General features: G+C 38.3%; 2 protein-coding genes across 3 annotated transcripts; both read left to right on the top strand.

Annotated features, from left to right (window-relative positions):
* The first annotated feature begins 1336 nt into the window (after window positions 1-1336).
* Window positions 1337-4044, top strand: pop5 (POP5 homolog, ribonuclease P/MRP subunit). The gene is made up of 5 exons (XM_081348262.1): window positions 1337-1405; window positions 1508-1650; window positions 1800-1949; window positions 2049-2132; window positions 3489-4044. Exons 1-5 carry the CDS (start codon window positions 1386-1388, stop codon window positions 3590-3592), a joined length of 501 nt encoding a protein of 166 aa, XP_081204388.1. The 5' UTR covers window positions 1337-1385; the 3' UTR covers window positions 3593-4044.
* A 75-nt stretch (window positions 4045-4119) lies between these two features.
* Window positions 4120-17590, top strand: rnf10 (ring finger protein 10). Of its 2 annotated transcripts, none has more exons than XM_081349959.1 (17): window positions 4120-4639; window positions 6094-6284; window positions 6473-6678; window positions 9078-9168; window positions 9255-9439; window positions 10288-10424; window positions 10501-10658; window positions 11370-11504; window positions 13073-13271; window positions 13379-13512; window positions 14603-14720; window positions 15051-15152; window positions 15311-15448; window positions 15526-15617; window positions 15804-15861; window positions 15969-16133; window positions 16490-17590. In XM_081349959.1, the coding sequence occupies exons 1-17, from the start codon at window positions 4489-4491 to the stop codon at window positions 16561-16563; spliced, it is 2334 nt and encodes a 777-aa protein (XP_081206085.1). In that variant the 5' UTR covers window positions 4120-4488; the 3' UTR covers window positions 16564-17590. The 2 variants fall into 2 exon arrangements, with proteins under 2 accessions (XP_081206085.1, XP_081206084.1); XM_081349958.1 differs by having other exon boundaries at window positions 15966-16133.
* Window positions 17591-21557: the final 3967 nt, after the last annotated feature.

Genomic DNA, 21557 nt, shown 5'->3' with positions numbered 1-21557 from the left:
GTTTATATTTTCAGTGGGCAGCAACGTAAAGCAACCTTCAGGTTAAGTTTTGGCTGTTGTCTAGCGCCCTCTTTCAGTTAATAATGATATTACAATTATGACGGGAACATCTCGTGTGCTAAAAATATGGTGTGAATAAAGTGTTTTTAAATGTACTAGACATGTTAGAAGTGTTTATGGTTCTTTAACTACAATGCATTAACTACTAACATAACTAACGAACTTTTTTTTGTTTCAATGTTTACTAATCTTCGTTAAGTTATTAAAAATAGTTAGCTAATGAAAATGATCCATTAAATAATAGGCTATTAATAGATACGACTTTTGATTTTTATAATCTGTTGGTAAATGTTGTAATTAACAAAGATTGATAAATGCTAGAAGTAGGCCTAGGCTATTTTTCACAAACTGATGTTAACAAATGCTACCTGTGTAAAGGTTAACATTTTATTTTACAGTTTTCTGGTGTAGTTACTGTACAATAACTATAAATAATGCATAATTACATGCAACTAACCCTTAACCAAACTCTCATCCTATAGAGTACATGTAGTTAATTATTTTTTACTCAGTACTTAAATGCAAAATTACACTGTAACACAGTCACCTTAAAATAAAGTGTAACCGTAAAGCGTTGATAAGAAAAGCATAGGCTATCTATTCTCTTTCAGAAAAAAATAATAATCAACTTTAATAAACAATAATACAAATTCAAATAGGCTAAATAAAATGTCAATAAATATAATAAATGGGAAATTAAATGTACATGAATAAAATGTCAGCATGTGCATTAATGAATATGATTAAGAACTGCTTTCAAATCAGCCTGGTTTTTGTATAGTCCTAAACTTTCTCTCCAAAAATGTTATTTACATTTTTTTATTACTTACTCACCCTCAAGTTGTTTCAAACATGTATGAGTTTCTGTCTTCTGTTGAACACAAAAGAAGATATATTTTTTAAATGTTGGTAACCAAAGTTGATGGCACCCATTGACCCCAATAGAAAAAAAAAATACTATTAAGTCATTCTTTAAAACATCTTCTTTTGTGTTCATTAGAAGAAAGAAACTCTTTGGAACAACTTGAGGATCATAGTAATGAAGAGAAAATTTTCATTTTTGGGTGAACTATCCCTTTAAGATAACAGGACGACGAACTGGCGACAATTACCCTAAATAATCCTAACTACTAAAAACCTCTAATATTCTTTCTGTTTTAACTGTAAGTGATCTTCAGAAGAACGGTCTGCCACTATGATTATTGTGTTACTGGTTTCCAAACTGTCACCCCGCCCATTTTGACCAACGTGGAATATTATTGGCCAAAAGCAACCCGGAAGCAAAGTGCATTGTTTTCAAAGCCAGTTATGCACGTGTTGGAAAAATGGTCAGATTTAAGTCGAGGTAATGAAGAAGCAAACAAATAAAAACAGATATTTTGCACTTTGGTAAGTTTTGAACTTCTAAACAATTCCGACCTCTCGTTATTCTTTGGACTGTGTGCAGGTATTTGCTATGCGAGGTTTGCTTCTCTGAACGGAGCAGTCTGCCACTGTTGGAGGATAAAGCCATTTACCACACAGTCCGAGCAGCCGTGAACCGAGCACACGGGGACTATGGATCAGCGCACTTCAACATAGGGGTGATGGGTAAACACTGGTCTTGTTTTCATGTTGTGCTCATCGTGAAGATGTCAACGTAGGCTATAAGAAGTAAACTCATTTAGCGACATTGCATTTACTTAGCTCAGCCTAACGTCTCGTTACATAAAGGTAAAATCATTTCAAATGTTCTGTAGTGAAATACCTGAATGCCCACACCGGAGTGGTCCTCATACGCTGCAGGAAAGGGCATTATCAACTCATCTGGTCTGCCCTTACTTTCATCACCTGCCTTGAGAACAGAGGCCAGAGGGTGCCGTGCTTCTTCAACTGTTTACATGTTGGAGGTACTGGTCCAAGTTTAGAAGTCTAGATGAAAGTCAACTCCCCACAATGTCTTTACGTGTATTTCTTACTGCCGTCCATGTCCTTCTTGATCTCCACAGGAACGATTAGAACATGTCAGAAGTTTCTTGTTAAGTACAATAGACAACAGCTCGACAGAATGCTGCTGGACTGCAAAACAGATGGTAGGTTCTTTCTAAGTTACATTGATACATAAAGATCCAATCCATTATCCAACAGCAATTACATTTCATGCTGTGTGTATTAGGAGCACTGTACTTTTGCTGTAGATTAATAACATGAAAGTCCACATGAAATGGAACTTGATAGTCTTTTCTTCCTTATTGTGACAAATCTGAGTTAAATGGCTTCTCGAACAAGAAATGTACAGTAGGGCGAGATTTGGTTTTGTCCATCGTTGATTGATTGGATGGTTGTTGTTTGCTATTGCTGTGATGTCATGTGAGTGACAGGTTGTCCCGCCCTCATGCCAATAAACATCATCAGAGAAGAGAACAGAAGAGATGTCTCTGCTAGAGTTATTTGGTGTAAAGATTACGAGGGTACATGAAAAATAATATTTTTTATTAGTGTTATGCATTACTAAGTAATTTAATTACTTTCCCCTTGAAAAAGTAAAGTAAGGGATTACTCTTAATTTTACTGTAATTTAATTACAGTAATTGCATTAAATACTTTACAGACTTAGAACAATTCTGTATAAAACAGTAGTGGATTTAACATCAACATTGAATTTCTATGTTAAAATGTATGATTGGTGAATACATGAGTTGTACAAGGTATCTATTTTAAAACATGCTAAATAAAATGGCTGCTGATGACACATTTTACATGAGAATTTTAACTACCCTTGGAGATGATTCAGGATTTTGACGTGTAAATCAAATAATTATAAAACTGAGGTTAAATTATGGAATAGAGAATTCCAAAACTAAGATTAGATTGGTATAATGTTGGGTTTTTTATATATAATTTAGGTTTATTTCCTAACTTTGTCTGTTGGTATGTTACTGTGTTATGTAAAAGTCCAAATGTTGTGTTCTGTTCAAATTTCCCAGAAATGAGACAAAGTATATTCAGTTTAATTCAATTAATGTAAGCTCCTTAATGTAATTCTTTGGTAAGTTCTATAATAATTTATGCAATTTTCTATTATTTATTTGAATGAATTAAAAGAGCAGTTTCATGTCTATCCTTGTATTGTTGATATGGGATTTAGAAAGTAATTAGTAATAACTAATGCAATACTTTCTAAAGAGAGTAATAAGTACAGTAATCTAATTACTCTGTTGAAGATGTAATTAGTAGCTAATAATTAATTACCTTTTTAGCACCGGTATATTTATTTCTTTTGGAAAAGAGTGGCAGATGGCAAACTATACATCTCTGGAAGTACTATAAATCCAATATTATAAGAGTGTTATTTTCTTATAGTTTGTGATATTTGAGTAGACAAGGGATTTAATACGACAAGTTTGTGAACACACCGTATTCTGTGTTTCTCTTCCCTTCCACAACAGCCGAAAAACAAGAGGTTAGGAGATCAATCCTGAGCTGTTCCCTGAGTGCTGTCAGAGAAGAGGAAGCTTACGAAGATTGGAGTGATGATAATGAAGAGATCTAAAACCCCTCATGCACAACTTTGTGGTAGTTGTGTAGGTCTTAAATGCATCTTGTAACCATGCAGTGATCAGATGGTCTGATATTTTATTTTATACAACTAATAGGACATGGCTCATGTGTGAAGTAACATTAACATTTCTGATAATATATGAAACCGGTTTCATTTTATGCTGTAAGTGATTTGTAAATTGAGTAGCCTATATCTTTACATTACTTATATAATTGTGTGAAGACTTTGGCCATGTGTTGTGTAGGTCACGTGTACTTTTTCTTCTGTACTAAAACAACTGCTGCTTTTCTGTTATTAACTCAAAACGTCTGTAAACATTTTTTTTTTTTAAATAAACGAAATATTAATAACAGAACTCTTCGCCTATAAAAAGTATGCGAAATTACACATGCATTACACCCATAGACTGTAAGATTACACCACATTTTGCAGTCGGATGCACCAATGAGAAGCGGCGACTCCGCGCATGCGCACTTCGTAACCCCTGTGAGGCTTATAACCCTCATCCGGGTGTTTACGGTTCCCGTTTGGCGACCCGTCGCCATATGTCTGACTTTGTTTAGCTGAAGTAAAATTTGGGTTAAAACCCATTTATTCATCCGTTTTCCTCTTTCGGAGAGCGGCTAACGCCTTGTGGGGCGCAACAATTCCCACGCCAAGGAAAACTGCGCTTTTCAAGGGGCGAGGCCCCGCTTTTTGGGCACTTGTTTTTTTGTGTTAGCGCACAGCTTTTTTTTTTACTGAGACATTTGGATTGTGTCTCTATTTTTCTCGGTTTGTCTGTGGTCAAGATGTCGCCGTAATGGAGTCTCCGCGTTTGAAAGAAATGAATAAGGGCCTTCGTCGCCTGACCCGCGTTCACAACAACCCGTTGTTCTCCCCGTTTAATGCTAAAGAGCTCCGACGCTCTCTCCCCGGAGTTCGGCCTCAAAATGGAGAAAAACCCAAACGCAAACAACAGCAGCAGCAGCAACACGAAGATCCCGCCCCGTTCTAGCTCTACAGGCTCGACTCCTACTGACTCTAAAGCCAAAACAGGTACAGGATCAGCGTCTTATACACACAAACACACGCTTGTCTGCTTCGAGGGAAAGTATTTATATGTTTGGGACTTGCGGCATGGTTTTGTTTGTGTCTGCCGAGATGACGTAGCCACGGCTAGCGATTGGCCCGTTTCTCGAATAAACAGTGGAGAAACTCATACAAATCAATAAAGCTTAGCATTTAACGTGTCAGAAATGAACTGTTATTCATTAAGAGGCAGTAGGTCCACTAGAATTGTTTTTCAGGTATGTTTTACTTTTTTGGTGTACATTCATATTTGTATCAACATCAAATAAATCCATAGTAAACTAGATGGACCAGTATGATAGACTATATTAAATATTATATAAATACTAAAATTATAAATATATTTAATGAACAGTGTTATATACATTTATGGGAATTCAGTTTGTTTTAGAGAAATGTTAGGCTAGTAGTTTTGAATCAAAACTATTGATAACTGTTTATTTATCTATATAGATGAGTGGCAGTCACTACCCGTGTTATCAGAACATGTGAGGTGGAATGGATCTATGCACTGGACACCACAATAAATTACATAAACACATGGACTGAAAGCTGTAAATTCTTGGACAAATGTGGAACTCTGAACCTTTTATGGGATACTATTTCAACCTTTTCCAAACTTGATCAGACTGCTTTTTCTGTGATTGTCAATTAGACTGGTGTCCATCTGTATATATATCCACAGTCCACCTAATATAAACTAATGTTCTAATAACACAAAATGGGTGGTGTTTGTCACTCTCTTATATAGATAAAACAATATCAAAACTGAATTCCACTAAACTAACCCAACATTTTTAACTGCATTCCCCCAAGGAGAAGTTTTTAGTATTCCCCCAAGGAGAAACATATTTAGGTTTATTGTGTCTGCTACTCCTCTTAGTAGCAGATCAGATGCATGAGGATCATGGTCAGGATCTATTCTTGTCAGCAGTCTGCCATGTGACCAGACGAAAAGCTTCAGTGCTGTATTGCCTTCCAGCATATCAGAACCAAATCACTGTAGATAACTTAAACCGTGTTGTCTATGTTTTAGTTATGAGTATGACAATGTTTTGTTGTGGGCTTGTGAAGCGTATGGGACAGCGATCTCTGCTGCCAGATGATAAGCGATGTGTGTTTACACCCCCTGCTCTTATCATGTGGTTCTCCGAAACACTTTAAAGTGCAGTGTGTGACTGAATTGATTAGCCAAGGCCTGTGTGAAATTTAATGTTGTCAAAAATATTTCATTTTACAAAAGGCCCATATATCTAATTTCAGCTTGCAGAGGGACGACACGTATCAAATTGTCAATTTTGCAATCAAGAAACTGCTATATTTTCCCTGAAGTTGGTGGAGGCACCCCCTTGTCTTATGTTATGGTTGGAGTAATATTCATGTATTTTGACGTTTTATCCTCCTTTTTTCTGTTCTTTTAGATGGTAAGAATAATGGGGGCTCAAAGCGCTATAGCCGCAAGCGCGAGCCTACTTTTGCCAAAGCCGAGAGCTGTCCAGGCCCACGTCGCTCCCAGCCACAGAAAAGCAAGAATTTTGACAAGAGACCCCCTCAGAGAGGTGGCGGAGTGGGGCGACAGTATGGCCTCGCTGGTGGTGGCAGAAGAGAAGAGGTGTGTTACAATAAGCCTTTGGATCGTGATTCATTTGTGCTTTCATTAAGGGCTGTTTTTATGCTTCCTTATTGCATGTTTACATGCTGGTTTGCAGTTATCATGCTGATTAATGAACTACTAGAAAATAACACAAAGTAAACAAATAGACCTGTAGTTATGTGGAATAACTTTTGGGTTCTCATTAGGTAGCAGAGAACCGCCGGGCAGAGTTTAGCCCGGCTCAGTTCGCTGGACCCAAAAAGATAAGTCTGAACCACCTGCTCAACTTTACGTTTGAGCCACGTGGAGGCCATTTTGGCTCCGGAGGAGATGGCCATTCCTGCTGGGGTCGCCGCAACAAGTGGGGTCACAAACACAAGCCCTTCAACAAGGAGCTTTTCCTACAGGCCAAGTGAGTACAGCAGAATGTTGCATATTTTTATATCAATTGGTATTAAATCACATGCAATAATATTTAGTGTACCACGTTGTTATATTAGTATCATTATTGTACTATTATATAATTTATTAAAGGGGTCATGACGTGAGAAATCAAATTCACCTTGAGCTTTTGACCTATAAGAGATCCATATACCATTACAACATCCTTTTTTTTTTTAAGCTCCAAAAACTGCTCGTTTTGATATTGTGAGATTTGTGATGTCACACATGCTGCTTTGATACAACCTGTGTTGTGAAAAGCGCTATATAAATAAACTTGACTTGACTTGACATGCAAAAACATTTGCTTATGACTGCCTCTAGAGCAAGACATCGACAATGGTTATAGATCATCTCACCATAGTAAATTATTTTATAACGCTTTGTCTGTGAATGACGGTTTTATATGTATAATATTTTCAAAACACAAACTTGCATGTAATAGCGAGTGGGTGATGATACTGTTTTCTAAGCAATTACGCTAGTCAGTCATAGCAGTGGCTGTTTACTGACAAGCCTTAAAGGAGCCGCCTCTTAAAAACTGATCATTTCAGACAAAGGGTCAGAATGAAGGTTGAAAATAATTGTTTTTTTTACATATATAGTTGTTTTTTGTGCAACAAAAACTTTATTAATATTAAACCTGAAGGAAAATATTAAAATAAAATAAAAAATCCATGTCATGACCCCTTTGATGTAGTTGGATTATATTATTTTTTTTATATTTAGAATTTTTATTTAATTATTTTTAACTACAGTTTTAGTTTGGTTATTTTCAATTTTAGCTTAGTTTTTAGTTTTGATTAGGGATGCACCGAAATGAAAATTCTTGGCCGAAACCAAAAACCGAAAAAGAGGAAACCAAGGCCGAAAACCGAAACACCGAAAGAAATTATGCCAATTATTGTTAGTACCATTGCATTTATGGCTATGACTGTGTACTAAGTTTACTAAAATCAAGGCATTGCAATTGCATAAATTAATATTAAAGTTTCAAAGAATAAATCCATTAAAGTTTTATGCAAATATTTATTTAGCATTTGCAAAGTATAAAATTAAATGTTTAACTTGACCCCACTCATGTGTACATTAAATAATAATGTAAAAGCCTACTGGCCTGGAGAAAGGTTTAAAAATGAAATGTTCTCTCATAAAAACAAAGTGCATTTAGGTCAATACTGCCATAGCCCAAAATAATATCTGCAGTTATATGCTCATGGACGTGAGTTGCAAAAACCATAAACAGCTCAGGTAAACCTCTGAGAAATGACGGCTGCTCTGCACACACACGCAAAGGTCTCTCGCTCCCTCTCTCTGCCGCGCGCGCTACGTATGCGCGCTCATGCTCGCTCGCGATTCCGGGAGATTTAAACTAATTTGCGGGCATTAGGGAGCCGGTATCAATACGCGGGAGACTCCCGGAACTTCCGGAAGACTTGGGATGTCTGTGTTTTGAAAATCGCTGTCCGTGGGTCACTCTTAGATATATTTAATACGTCCACACCGCAGATATGTAATGTTGCTTCAGACAAGCACGTGCAGGTCGCGGTGTCTGCTGTTTGCGTCATCACAACATTTCAGCCGTATTGTTTCGGTGATAAAAGTCTTTCGGCCGAAAACCGAAAATGCACTTTTGGGCCATTTTCGGCCGAAAATTTTCGGTGGCCGAATATTCGGTGCATCCCTAGTTTTGATAATATAAATTAGAAATGATAGCTTGGCAACTAACTGATTTATTTACTGAAAGTATAATCTAAATTGCTTTAAATTTTATTTCAGTTAACATAAATGTTCCTTAATGGTTTTAGTTAACCGTAATAACACTTGTGTACTGTTTAAAGCAGGGTTCACCAATCTCGGTCCTGGAGGGCCGCTGTCCCTGCAGAGTTTAGCTCCAACCAGCTCCAACACACCTGTTTGAAAGTTTCTAGTATGCCTAGTGAGACCTTGATTAGCTGGTTCAGGTGTGTTTAATTGGGGTTGGAGCTAAACTCTGCAGGACAGCGGCCCTCCAGGACCGAGATTGGTGAACCCTGGTTTAAAGGTTAAATTAAACAGTTTAGGTCTGCTCCACCTTTTTCCATTTGATGATACAGTTTTCTAAGCAATTACGTTAGTCAGTCATTACAGCGGCTGTTTACTGACAAGCCTTAAAGGAGCCGCCTCTTAAAAACTGATCATTTCAGACAAAGGGTCAGAATTATTTTTATTTTTTTCATATATAGTTGTTTTTGGATTAACTGGATTAGCTGGATTAACAGCTTGCAGTCAGTGTGATTGCTTAATTTGTTGTAGTGTACTTGTGTCAGTTCATGTTGTCAAAAGAGAAAAATGATTAGCTGATAAGCACATTTTCCTTTTCTCGACAAGTTGCCAGTTTGTGGTGATTGACGATCAGGACTATCAAGCACACTTCACTGATCCGGACACTTTGGTGGACTGGGACTGCGTGCAGCAAGTGGTCAGTTCAGACTTTACTCTTCCTTGTATATGCTGTCAGTGTAGTTTCTTCAAATGTTGCTCATGATTTGTTCTCTTTCCACACAGCGCATCTACAGTCACGAGGTGCCGTCTTGTCCGATCTGCCTGTATCCCCCTGTGGCGGCCCACATCACGCGCTGCGGCCACATCTACTGTTGGCCATGCATGTTGCACTACCTCTCTCTGAGTGAGAAGAGTTGGTCCAAGTGCCCCATTTGCTATGAGGCCGTGCACAGCGCTGATCTCAAGAGGTTCATACTGAAATTGGCAGTTTATAATGCTTGTTTTGTTTTGGTTGAAGGTGCGGTAAGCGATTTCTGAGAAACACTGTTAATATTTGAAATCGACACCCAAACAAACACATCCCTCCCTTCATTGCTCACCCGAATATAACAAACATGCTGATGCTGTGCATCACAGGCAACCACAAACCACTTTAAAAAAGTTCTCGTAAGTATGGATGAATCCACTGCGATTTAACAACAGCTTATCTTGGTTCTGTTAAACAAAGCAAATATCAGTGTTACCCATGTATCAAGCAGAAACAAAAGTAAACTCTGCATCCATTTTCAGGCCTTCCCACTCTCTAATGTCTCTCTAGCGCTGGAAAGCTTCTACAATATTAAAGCAGGTCCTAGGTCTTGCCTGATTGGAATTCCAATTATATTCCTCTGACCTTTCCCTCTTTGGTTATATCTCAGCCATCTCTCTTTCTACAAATGTCCCCTTCGCTCACACTCTCTTCTCCCTCATCCTGAGTTGATACAAGAGTGTTATGGTGTTTGGTCTAATAGGTACGATCCATGTTTTGTTTTTCTCCTATTCACACAGCTAGGACTAGGTACAAACACAATATTTTTTTTCAGCACACACAGAACAGACATCTAGCAAATATTCCCTATTTTTTTAAAAGCGCGTATCAGAAATCGATTACTGCACCTTTAATGATCAAATAAATGCAGCTTTGCTGAGCATAAGAGATTCATTTAAGATAACAAATTAATCATGCCAAGCTTTTGACCAGTAGTGTACATATTTACTTAGAGTGAACTAATTGTAATGTCTCGTTGTCAATAAAACCCATCTGGTCAACTTTCAGTGTGGTTGCAATGGAGACCCGTCAGTATGTGTCTGGTAACAGCATCACTATGCGTCTGATGCGGAGAGAGAAGGGATCGCTGGTGGCTCTTCCCAGCTCTCAGTGGGTTAAAGTGGAGGAGCCCATTCATTTTGAAGGTGAGGCATTCTGCTGCTTGCATGAGATTTTTGTGGTGATCACTTGAGTATGTCTTATTTGACACTTTTTCTGCAGATGTGCATTTGCGCGCATACTCTAAGCTGCTGCTGGCGTCTCAGCACCAGGTTTTGGGTTTGCTGGCTGAAGAGAGGATGGCTCTCCAATCCCAGCTCAGCCAGGAGAAGGACAACCCACAGGCCTGTTTCATACAGAGCGCCTTACTGCAGCTGCAGGTACACATGCATTCACACCGGCATATGAATGTTGGGTTGGACAAGCTGCTTTGAAACTCAAAACTAGTTAAACAAGTCACACTGCTGTTTTCAAAAGTAGTTTGTATACTCAACTAGTAAGTTACTCAACTAGTTTAGATGTTGACATTGAAGCTATTTAAGGGGACAAAAACATGAGTTGTACAACTCAGGTTATGCAATTTCTGGTATAATTTATTTCAGAAAAACGATGAGATTTAGGTTGATGGCAGCAAACTTGAAGGTTTACATGCAACCAACTATATAATGTTTAAAAACGGTTTTATAAAACTGAAAACATACAATGTGACATTAAATACCTGAAAAAATGATAAAGGGAAAAGCTACATGATTTATTTTTTACACTTTGAAAAGTCCCTGTGGATAAAAGCATCTGCCAAATGCATAAATAAAAATAAAATTGCTGTAAGTTACTTAAAAATATCTTAAACTACATTAAAGCCATTTACGGAGACAATAACTTGCAATATGTCATTTATTATTATAAAACATTAATGCTTCATGCTTTTATGAAACTGAGTAAATACATGGTGACATTTAAAAAGGCTAAACAGCTCCATGACTTTGAAAAGTGTTGAGCTATTTTACATTATTGAAAATTGTTAGATTTTGTCACTCTCCAAACACTGCACTCTAACATGTAACCCTCACATTTCATCTCTGAATGAACAGGAGCGGGAAGAGGGTCTTTTGAAGTCTCGCCGTAAGGATGGCGGTTCTGTTGATATGGCGGACATGAGGAAACTATCTCTGTCAGAGCACTTCTCTCCAGAGGTGATTGTGGTCAAGAACCTCACTAACTCCAAGGTCAGTAGAAACTGTGCTCCTTCCTTTTAGGACCCTGCTCTGCTGCCCCACAGGCTCTGGGCTTCAGATTATAAGCTTTCCTGTAGCTCAAACAGTAGAGCGTTGGCGCTTGCAACTGATAAGAATGTAAATGTTTAACTTGAAATGCAATGTCAGTTGCTTTGGATAAAAGCGTCTGCCAGATGCATAACATTTTTTAAATAAAATTAAACATAAACACAAAATAAAACATTATAAATGTCTTTACACTCACTTTTGCTTAATTTATTTCATCCTTGTTGATTAAAAAGGCTGTTTGACAAGTAGTCCTCATCCACTGTGCTTGCGAATTTTGTCATTCATTGTTTTTACACAGCATAGAAAAATAAAGTCTTAGTCAAGTGCTGTGTTGCAAGTTTATGGCTTCTAATTCAGCTCTAGCAATATGATAGACAATAAACGGTGTGATCTGTTCAAGAATTATTCCACTGAACTCCACTTGGAATCTTTTATTTCTCTTCCTAAACCTGTGCCGCAACCGCTTAAGACTGTCTACACTGGACGAGACAAAGCGCTGCATCCAGTGTAGACAGCATTACTGATTATAATGGGTTCTATTTTGGTCATTCTATGTCAAATCATCCAATTTTCAGGAACTTCTCCGTCTCAAATTTTTGATTTTGATAATATTTTTTCTGAAGAAAGATGAACATCAATGATGATGAAAGCCAAAATATTAAATGTCGTAGATATAAAAAGTTTTTGAACTGTCACTGTTGGCATAAAATGCAACAAAGATTGCAAACGTAAAAAGATTTAACTAATGATGCTGCTATCTCTCTACCTCCCTGTAATTTGGCTTCAAATCTCAGGTGAAAATTGTCATTTTGGCCCCCCTCTACAAAATAGTGGATTACTCAGGAAATATACAATCATGACAGATATTATTTTGCCTTTCTTCTTTGTTTATGTATTTCTTTCACCAGGAAAAAAAAGATAAAAATAAAACAAAAATTAGCCAGGGACCTCTGGTTGAGTTGACACGGAATGACCCATTTGCTTTTGCTGCGCCGCTCGTGTCCGGTGTATACTGCGTTAAACTGCTAAAAATAATTTTTAGGTACAATGTGCTTATTGTGTTCATGTTGTATTGCAAACTTAATTTTACAGTCCTGTTCCCCATGTATTAGTAATTGCGATAGCTGGATAATAACTAGGTACTAAACTTGAACCTGCCCCTAAACCTAACCTTAACCAATGTATTTACAGTATTACCCAGTACTTTCTTAGGTAAATGCACATACTGTAAAATAAAGTGCAAACCAAAACACTTTTGCTGCTATTGAGGTGAGATACGGGTAAGGTTAGAGTGTATTTATAGATTTTACAGAATTACAGCTGTTATTACCTGTAGGTATTTTTTTCTGGTAAAGGTACAATGTAAAACATGTAAGCACACAATAAGTGCATTGTATCAACTGATTCGTTTACATGCTAGTATATAGTAGTTAGACACTTAAAATGGAACCTGAATATTGACCAAATATCAGTGTGCATCATTGGACTTAATGTAGTGTGTCCCACCACAGCCCATCCTGCAGTATGCCTCAGCTTTTGATGATGAGCTACAGGAGGCTCATGAGGAGCCAGTGGAAGAGATGACCACTCCGAGTGTTCCTGAGGTGGCTGAGGAGATGCCTGAAGGGGCTCTGGAGGACAAACCTGTAGAAGAGACCCCTCAGACCAGTCAGACTGCTCAGCATGGCCCATATTACTACTTCTATCAAGGTGTGTGTTAGTCTATTTGAGGCTTTAAACCTCTTTTCCAGTTATATTGTAACACTAACTATGTGTAAGCAATGGAGAGTAAATATGACTGTTATTTCTCTCTGTAGCTGAGGATGGTCAGCAGATGTTTCTGCACCCGGTGAACGTGCGCTGTCTGCTGAGAGAGTACGGGAGCCTGGAGAACAGCCCTCAGTCGATCACCGCTACCGTAGTGGAGATTGATGGACAAACGGTCTCTGAGGTACACACAGTCTCTCACATTTATGACAGTACTGTCACACATTTTCAGATGACCTCAGTGCCCAGTTAACATCCTGGCATTAACCCCTTCAACCCGGTACAAAAAAAAATTACTAAGCAACCACTGAATGGAACAACATAAAATAGGCTTTTTAATGCAACTATTGCTGAGTAATTGGGCACCACCTAGCTGTGAAAAAATGAATCATATTTTTCAAAGCTACTACCTAGATCAACTCAAAATAGGTGTCATTTGAAAGTTTAGAGTCTGAAGTGTACAATGAATGTAGCCAATTTGATTAACTCCTAAGTAGTGCAAAGTTATTTGTCACACACGAACCTGCACAGGCGCACACAGAGCCTTGTATATAGATGGATCACTGATGTTGCGTTTTCACTTGTAACTCAATGAAGCATGAATAAATTGTGGAAAATGGCACATCATTATTTACAGCAGATTATTACAATTAAAAAAAGCCCAAATTCACTATAATCCGTCACTCAGATCTAAAGATATTCCTCATGGACTTCTAACACATACGCAGGCGCACATCCAATGAAGTCTGTAGATGCATTTATGTGATGCATTGATGTGACGTTTTAGCTCATAACTCCATGAAACATGCATGAATTGTGGAAAATCATCTTTATTGACAGCAGAGTCTCACGATTACAAAGAGCCCAAACACAACATAATCCATTGCATTGGTCACGAGATATTCCTCACAAAGTGTTTGCACTTTGACCACAAAATTTGATCCAGATGCAGCTCACATGCATAAGAAAGATATGCAAAATCAAAAATATATATTTTGTCTTTTCTCACCAGTTTCTCAGCATGAGAATATCCTAATGTAATGTATATTTTCTAAAACTTTAAAAAGCGTTCTATCTTTTGACTCTCCTTGCTATAGTTTTGGAGTTATGAGTCTTTAGTTTTGTGTGTGTCACTCAGAAAAACAACTCTAAAAAATGTATTTTTGTGTGTAAAAATAATCTTTTACTAGAGTGAATTAATGTTCCTCTCAAAGGATCAGGATTTAAGTAATGCCTACTATTGATGAAGTAATTAACACAGAGCTCATTTGTAGGATATTCGCCGTCGGCATCGTTACCTCTCTCACCTGCCCCTCACGTGTGAGTTCAGCCTGTGTGAGCTTAATCTTCAGCCACCCGTTCTCTCTAAAGAGACCCTGGACAGCTTCGCAGGTACATGCATGCTAAATACAATACAGTAATACAGCTCCACTATAAGATAAATGTAAGTGATAAAGAAATATTAAATAAGTCAAGTAAAATACATACCATACCCATCATGTCTTAATTTCTGAACTTGCAAGAGTTAAACCATCTTGCTTTTATTTTGATGGAAAACTGCACTTTCTGTGAAAACCATGTTTACATAGTGGAAATGGGAAACTATTATCCTACATATGTCATGATTCAATGTTTTGCTATTCAAGTTTGGGGAAAAATAAATAGTGATTTATCATGTAATCGTTTTTGCGAGTTCTACAAACGATTTTGTCTGTCTTGCAGATGACTTGGAGAAACGGAAGCGCCTGAGACAGAAGAAAGCAAGGGATGAAAAGAGAAGGGAGAAGAGGATTGAGATAGAGGAAAACAGGAAACAGGGGAAATGTGAGGATTTAATTCCCCATTGCTTATTGTGTTTCTGAAGAAACTTTTTTTTTTTTTTTTTTTTAATTACACAATGTCAGATTTTTGAACTCAATTTAGATGATGTAGTTGGTTTGTCAGGGTGTGATGATAATTGAATGTCTTGGTGTGGTGTTCAGATCCAGAGGTGCACATTGGGCTGGAGAACCTCCAGCATTTTCCTGCGTTTGGATCTCCTCCTCAGAGTGGCTCAGGGATGCAGATCCCAGAGTTCCTGCTGGGACCCCCGTCCCCTCTGAGCACCAGCCCTTTATCAGGTAACACTCACTCTCTCTCTCTTGCCCTGGCCTTCAGTGCCTTTGCCTTTTGTGCTTATTTCCCATATTTATTTCAGATGGAGTGATGTTCCCTAATCTGAGTGAGCACAGTCCGTCTTTGAGTGTCGCCAGTGTGGAAGAGGACTCTCACTGCATGTCCTTCGCTCAGGTTTGCCTAAAGCACTTTCTTTCATGTTTATAACAACAAAAGTCAATTTCGAAGCCATCACATTGTGTTCATTTTGTGGGAAAATCTGCACTAAAATGAAATTAAAACGAAATTTGAATATAGTAAAAAAAATAATGCCATTGTGAGTGTCAAATTGTCCCATACTGATGATCCTCTCTGGTGTAGATGCTGAAAGATGGGAAAGCCCGTGTGGATGCCGGGCCTAAAAGCACCCCAAAGAAAGGTGAGCCTCCTGTCAACACTTGACCTGACTGATACACTTGTTTCTTGTTGGCTCACTAACTCTTATTAGCGTAGTTTTGTAGTGACGTGTGTTTTCCTCCATAGCAGACATGTTCCTGGCTCCTCCTATGGCAGACAGTGATGGAGAGAGTGACGGCTCGGATCGGGTCCCAGTACCCAGTTTCCAAAACTCCTTCAGTCAGGCCTTCGAGCAGGCTTTGTCTCAGCTGGACAGTGGACATCAACGCCCAGCACAGGCTTTACCCATCCCTGGTGAGAAAAATGCTTATATACACTACTGTTCAAAAAGAGGTTAGGTTACAGTTTATTTTAAGGTGTCTTTACACTCACTTTTGCTTAATTTACTTTTTTAAAGCAGTGTCACGCCAGTTTACTTAAAAATACTTCTAATAAAACATTTGTTAAACCACAAAAGTGCATAAAATACCACACAGGGACTTCTGGACAGAGATCTTTCAAATGAATCAGTAAATCTTTTCTTTGAACCAGCGGATTCATTCAAATGAAACTCCCCTTAACTAGCTCGCTCTGAAACGAAGGAAAAATGAAAGCGGATTGAAAGTGATTTCCAGAACGTTTGTTACACATTCCCTTTCTTTTCTTTGTAGATGAGAAAGGGGGGAAGAAGAAAAAGAAAAAGCAGAAGCTTCTGTTCAGCACCTCTATGGTTCACACCAAGTAAACACTGAAGTTCACCCTTCACTCCCGTCACTTTCTTCTGCCTTATTCCTCCCATTTGCTTCGGTTTCATTATATCCCGCAATAGCAGCTTCCCTCCTTTCAAGCCCCAGTTGAACGAGACCCTCTCCAGATGTTCAGTGACCAGCAGGAAGTTCAATAGCAGCAGTGATTCAGTATTATAGATCAGTCCCACAGTTCTCCAGCGTCTCTTACAGAAGAGACTTAATGGAACAACAGACTCCTGTAACTTCAGCATACGTGTCTCCTATCAGCATTTAAAGAGCTTTAGATCAGTTCTTTTTTATAGTTCAGTGCCGATACTCCATTATTGTCCAGAAAGTGGTTATGGGTTGCAGTGATGTATTTCGGGGGGTCCTGAGGTAGCAGTCAGCCAGCTGTAGAGACGTCCTGCCCCCCCTTCATCATATCTGTGACACCCTTATACTTCAATCTTCATGATTTAAATCTTGGAATAAACCTTAGCAATGCTATCAGCAGAAAAAAAAATGAAGAACCTGAAGTGAGGATTATATGCAGTTTTTCTTCCTGTCAGGCACAAAATATGCTGATTGTAACACGTTCATGCTTGTTTGTTTACACGACATCACACATTTTTCTCCCTACTCTTATTGTGAACTTCAGTTTGTATTCAACTTACCAGCTGTGATCATTTGTCTAGCCTGAGAACTGCCTTTCAAAATCAGACATTAATACATAAACATGCAAATGAGAAATCATCTTTTTTTTTCTGCTGGAATTGCTGAGAACTTAGTGGGTCTTTTAAGCACTTGACTATTAGAACCTCCAACTATTAGACGGGGTTCAGAGCTGCTCATGTTCTCTAGATGTCACTGCTTGCTGTGTGTTGAGTGAACAGAATATGTAAAGACAAAGAGAGGCTATATCAAATTTTGTAGAGGGTTATTTTTTTCCTCTTTTCTTTTCTTTTTTTTCTGATGAAACCTGTGGTAAAGAACCATATGCATATAGATTAAGTTGAATGAATAAAGGATTCTTATGCACTGGTATTCTGTTTGTCTTATTTAAAACATTTAATTTCACACCATAAAATGACAATATTTGAACATTTGCATATAAATATATTGTATGATTGTAGTCACAAAGATGGCACTGCATTATAATGTTAAGGACAGGTTTATATGGATTTTGATGTTTTCATACAGTTTATATTGTTTTTGCAATTCTTTTAAATGCATGTATTCACCATGACTTCCTTTTATAAATGTTTGTAAACAAAAACAAAAAAAGTTTCAAATTTTGAAACAAATCCCCAACTACCTTACTATCAATAAGCAGTAAATTGGAGTTTGAGGAAAAAGTGAGGATAGTGTGGAAGCATTTGGGTAGCAATATTCAATTTGAAATGTAATATGCAAAATGACAATGCAATATGTAATATAGCAATGCATTTGTATTTAAATTTACATTTTTCCATTACATTTATGCAACATTTGTTGCAAAATGAAAATTAAATTATATAATTTACATTTGCCATTTCATACACTCAATTTAATGTTTCATTCATTATTCTATTTCGGAATGAAAGATGAAATTTAAAAAAGGGTGTGGCTTGTTTTTTTGTTTAAAAGAAAAAAAGCAGAAAGTCATAGATATATATATACACTAGATGTCGCCTTGGCTACGGCAGTTTGGACTCCTTCAGTTCACGAGCTTCAGTTCTTCAGTTCATGAGCAATGTAATCGAGCAATGTAAGCAAATGTAATTATATTATATTTGCCTTATTTATTAAATCCAGGCAACTGGTTGATGAAACATTGATTAAAATTAAGATACAATTTATACAAATCGAAATTCACTTTAAAGAAAGGCTTTCTTCAAAAAATAAAAAGATCTTTCTATCCATCAAAAAATCCCAAAAAATGTAAATAACTGTTTTCAACATTGATAACAATGAATGCTTTTTGAGCATTATTCATATATCATATTAGAATGATTTCTGAAGGATCATGTGACACTAAAGACTGGAGTAATGATGCTGAAAATGCAGAAATAAATTATAATTCGTATTGAACCATTATTGGCTTTCGGTTCGGTCCTGCCGACCAAAATTTAGATAGCAGTCGCGCTGGCGCGAACACAACAACGCTGCCAAACATCAAATGGCAAACTCAATCATGCGATAATCATTTGTGCTTCTGCTTCACTGACAGTTTATCAGTTTGGACCAATGTCAGACAGTGCAGCGCGAGCCGATCTTGATCAAGCGACACAAAGATAGGCTACAGTAAAGAAAGCATGTGAATTCGCCACAGAAATAATAACATCGCTGCAAAATCTAGTGAGAAGCATTCAAATTTCTCCCTTATTATCCGTAGATCTCTATAAGATCAAACAGTGTCGATTTACTACTTACCAACATCTGACACACGTGTGAACTGATGCCAAATATCGCGATGTGTTCAGAACGAGACTTCTTCAGCGCGATTTCCTACTGATAAAATATCATTTAAAAAATATCAATAAACAGCAAATCTATCCAGCTTCCCTGGCAATAAGATTGGAATAATAACATAAAAAAATACATAAACCATGATGAGATAAGATCTCGTGAATAAATGTTGATTAAACAGCTTCTCCGCTGAAGCCCGACAGGCAGAAAGAATTTTGGCAATATTGTTTATAAAATGTAACTCATGATGTTAATTTATTGTTAATTTAACTGTTCCTTTCCGTTCACCTTACTTAATAATCTTGACGTAAACATTACATACACCAATAGCAGCGCTTAGTAATCGTGACGTGGGCCAATAGCAAAGCAGAATCATTGTGGGAAATACCGACTGTTTTAACGAATAAAGGTAGAATTTGTGTTCTTATCGTGTTTAACACATCTGTATTTGATCGCGTGAGTATATCCAACGTGAAAAATCGCAGCTTGAATTTCCAGTCACCGTCGAAGAGAAAAACAGGTTGTGTCTGCCCTATATACAGTGAGGAAAATAAATATTTGAACACCCTGCTATTTTGCAAGTTCTCCCACTTAGAAATCATGGAGGGGTCTGAAATTGTCATCGTAGGTGCATGTCCACTGTGAGAGACATAATAAAAAAAAAAAAAAAAAAATCCAGAAATCACAATGTATGATTTTTTAACAATTTATTTGTATGATACAGCTGCAAATAAGTATTTGAACACCTGAGAAAATCAATGTTAATATTTGGTACAGTAGCCTTTGTTTGCAATTACAGAGGTCAAACGTTTCCTGTAGTTTTTCACCAGGTTTGCACACACTGCAGGAGGGATTTTGGCCCACTCCTCCACACAGATCTTCTCTAGATCAGTCAGGTTTCTGGGCTGTCGCTGAGAAACACGGAGTTTGAGCTCCCTCCAAAGATTCTCTGTTGGGTTTAGGTCTGGAGACTGGCTAGGCCACGCCAGAACCTTGATATGCTTCTTACAGAGCCACTCCTTGGTTATCCTGGCTGTGTGCTTCGGGTCATTGTCATGTTGGAAGACCCAGCCTCGACCCATCTTCAATGCTCTAACTGAGGGAAGGAGGTTGTTCCCCAAAATCTCGCAATACATGGCCCCGGTCATCCTTTCCTTAATACAGTGCAGTCGCCCTGTCCCATGTGCAGAAAAACACCCCCAAAGCACGATGCTACCACCCCCATGCTTCACAGTAGGGATGGTGTTCTTGGGATGGTACTCATCATTCTTCTTCCTCCAAACACGTTTAGTGGAATTATGACCAAAAAGTTCTATTTTGGTCTCATCTGACCACATGACTTTCTCCCATGACTCCTCTGGATCATCCAAATGGTCATTGGCAAACTTAAGACGGGCCTTGACATGTGCTGGTTTATGCAGGGGAACCTTCCGTGCCATGCATGATTTCAAACCATGACGTCCTAGTGTATTACCAACAGTAACCTTGGAAACGGTGGTCCCAGCTCTTTTCAGGTCATTGACCAGCTCCTCCCGTGTAGTTCTGGGCTGATTTCTTACCTTTCTTAGGATCATTGAGACCCCACGAGGTGAGATCTTGCATGGAGCCCCAGTCCGAGGGAGATTGACAGTCATGTTTAGATTCTTCCATTTTTTAATAATTGCTCCAACAGTGGACCTTTTTTCACCAAGTTGCTTGGCAATTTCCCCGTAGCCCTTTCCAGCCTTGTGGAGGTGTACAATTTTGTCTCTAGTGTCTTTGGACAGCTCTTTGGTCTTGGCCATGTTAGTAGTTGGATTCTTACTGATTGTATGGGGTGGACAGGTGTCTTTATGCAGCTAACGACCTCAAACAGGTGCATCTAATTTCGGATAATAAATGGAGTGGAGGTGGACGTTTTAAAGGCAGACTACCGGCGCTGATACACTTGTCCGTGCGACACTTGTGTCGCGCCCACAAAGCATTCAGGGAAGGCGGCGCTTCATTTGAAAAATTGCTGCGCGTCAAAAAACTGGCCGATGCCCATCTTTATGCAAATGAATTCCGTTAGACGCGACGCGTCTATCCAATAGAAGTAGAGCATATGGAGACGGAGGGAAGTCTCTCGCAGGTCCTCTGCACTAATACGCTACATTTCCCGCTCGGTTAAAACCACGCCCGCAGCGATAAACGCCCATCAACGTACCAATGTAGGGAGGCGTCGCGACACCATGCGACAGTCGTGTCGGACAAGTGGATCAGCGCCGTATCAGGTCTTTGAGCGTCAGAATCCTAGCTGATAGACAGGTGTTCAAATACTTATTTGCAGCTGTATCATACAAATAAATAGTTAAAAAATCATATATTGTGATTTCTGGATTTTTTTGTTTTAGATTATGTCTCTCACAGTGGACATGCACCTACGATGACAATTTCAGACCCCTCCATGATTTCTAAGTGGGAGAACTTGCAAAATAGCAGGGTGTTCAAATACTTATTTTCCTCACTGTAAATCTGCCGCGCGCATTCTGCAGTAGTGTAGGGCGATCAGGCTGTGAGCGACACTTGACATCCTATTGAATCA

Source organism: Scardinius erythrophthalmus (assembly GCF_964197995.2).
Source record: "Scardinius erythrophthalmus genome assembly, chromosome: 20".
NCBI lineage: Eukaryota > Metazoa > Chordata > Actinopteri > Cypriniformes > Leuciscidae > Scardinius > Scardinius erythrophthalmus.
The sequence above is the reverse complement of the archived record's forward strand: the minus strand, read 5'-3'. Positions and strand labels throughout refer to the sequence as shown.

Bases quoted from the DNA above. Each gene is read 5' to 3' on its own strand.
- pop5 (XM_081348262.1), top strand. From the start codon at position 1,386: ATGGTCAGATTTAAGTCGAG. The intron at 1,406-1,507 runs GTAATGAAGAAG...GACTGTGTGCAG, and splicing joins ATGGTCAGATTTAAGTCGAG to GTATTTGCTATGCGAGGTTT. The intron at 1,950-2,048 runs GTACTGGTCCAA...TGATCTCCACAG, and splicing joins CAACTGTTTACATGTTGGAG to GAACGATTAGAACATGTCAG.
- rnf10 (XM_081349958.1), top strand. From the start codon at position 4,489: ATGCTAAAGAGCTCCGACGCTCTCTCCCCGGAGTTCGGCCTCAAAATG. The intron at 6,679-9,077 runs GTGAGTACAGCA...TTTCTCGACAAG, and splicing joins GAGCTTTTCCTACAGGCCAA to TTGCCAGTTTGTGGTGATTG. The intron at 16,134-16,489 runs GTGAGAAAAATG...TTTTCTTTGTAG, and splicing joins ACAGGCTTTACCCATCCCTG to ATGAGAAAGGGGGGAAGAAG.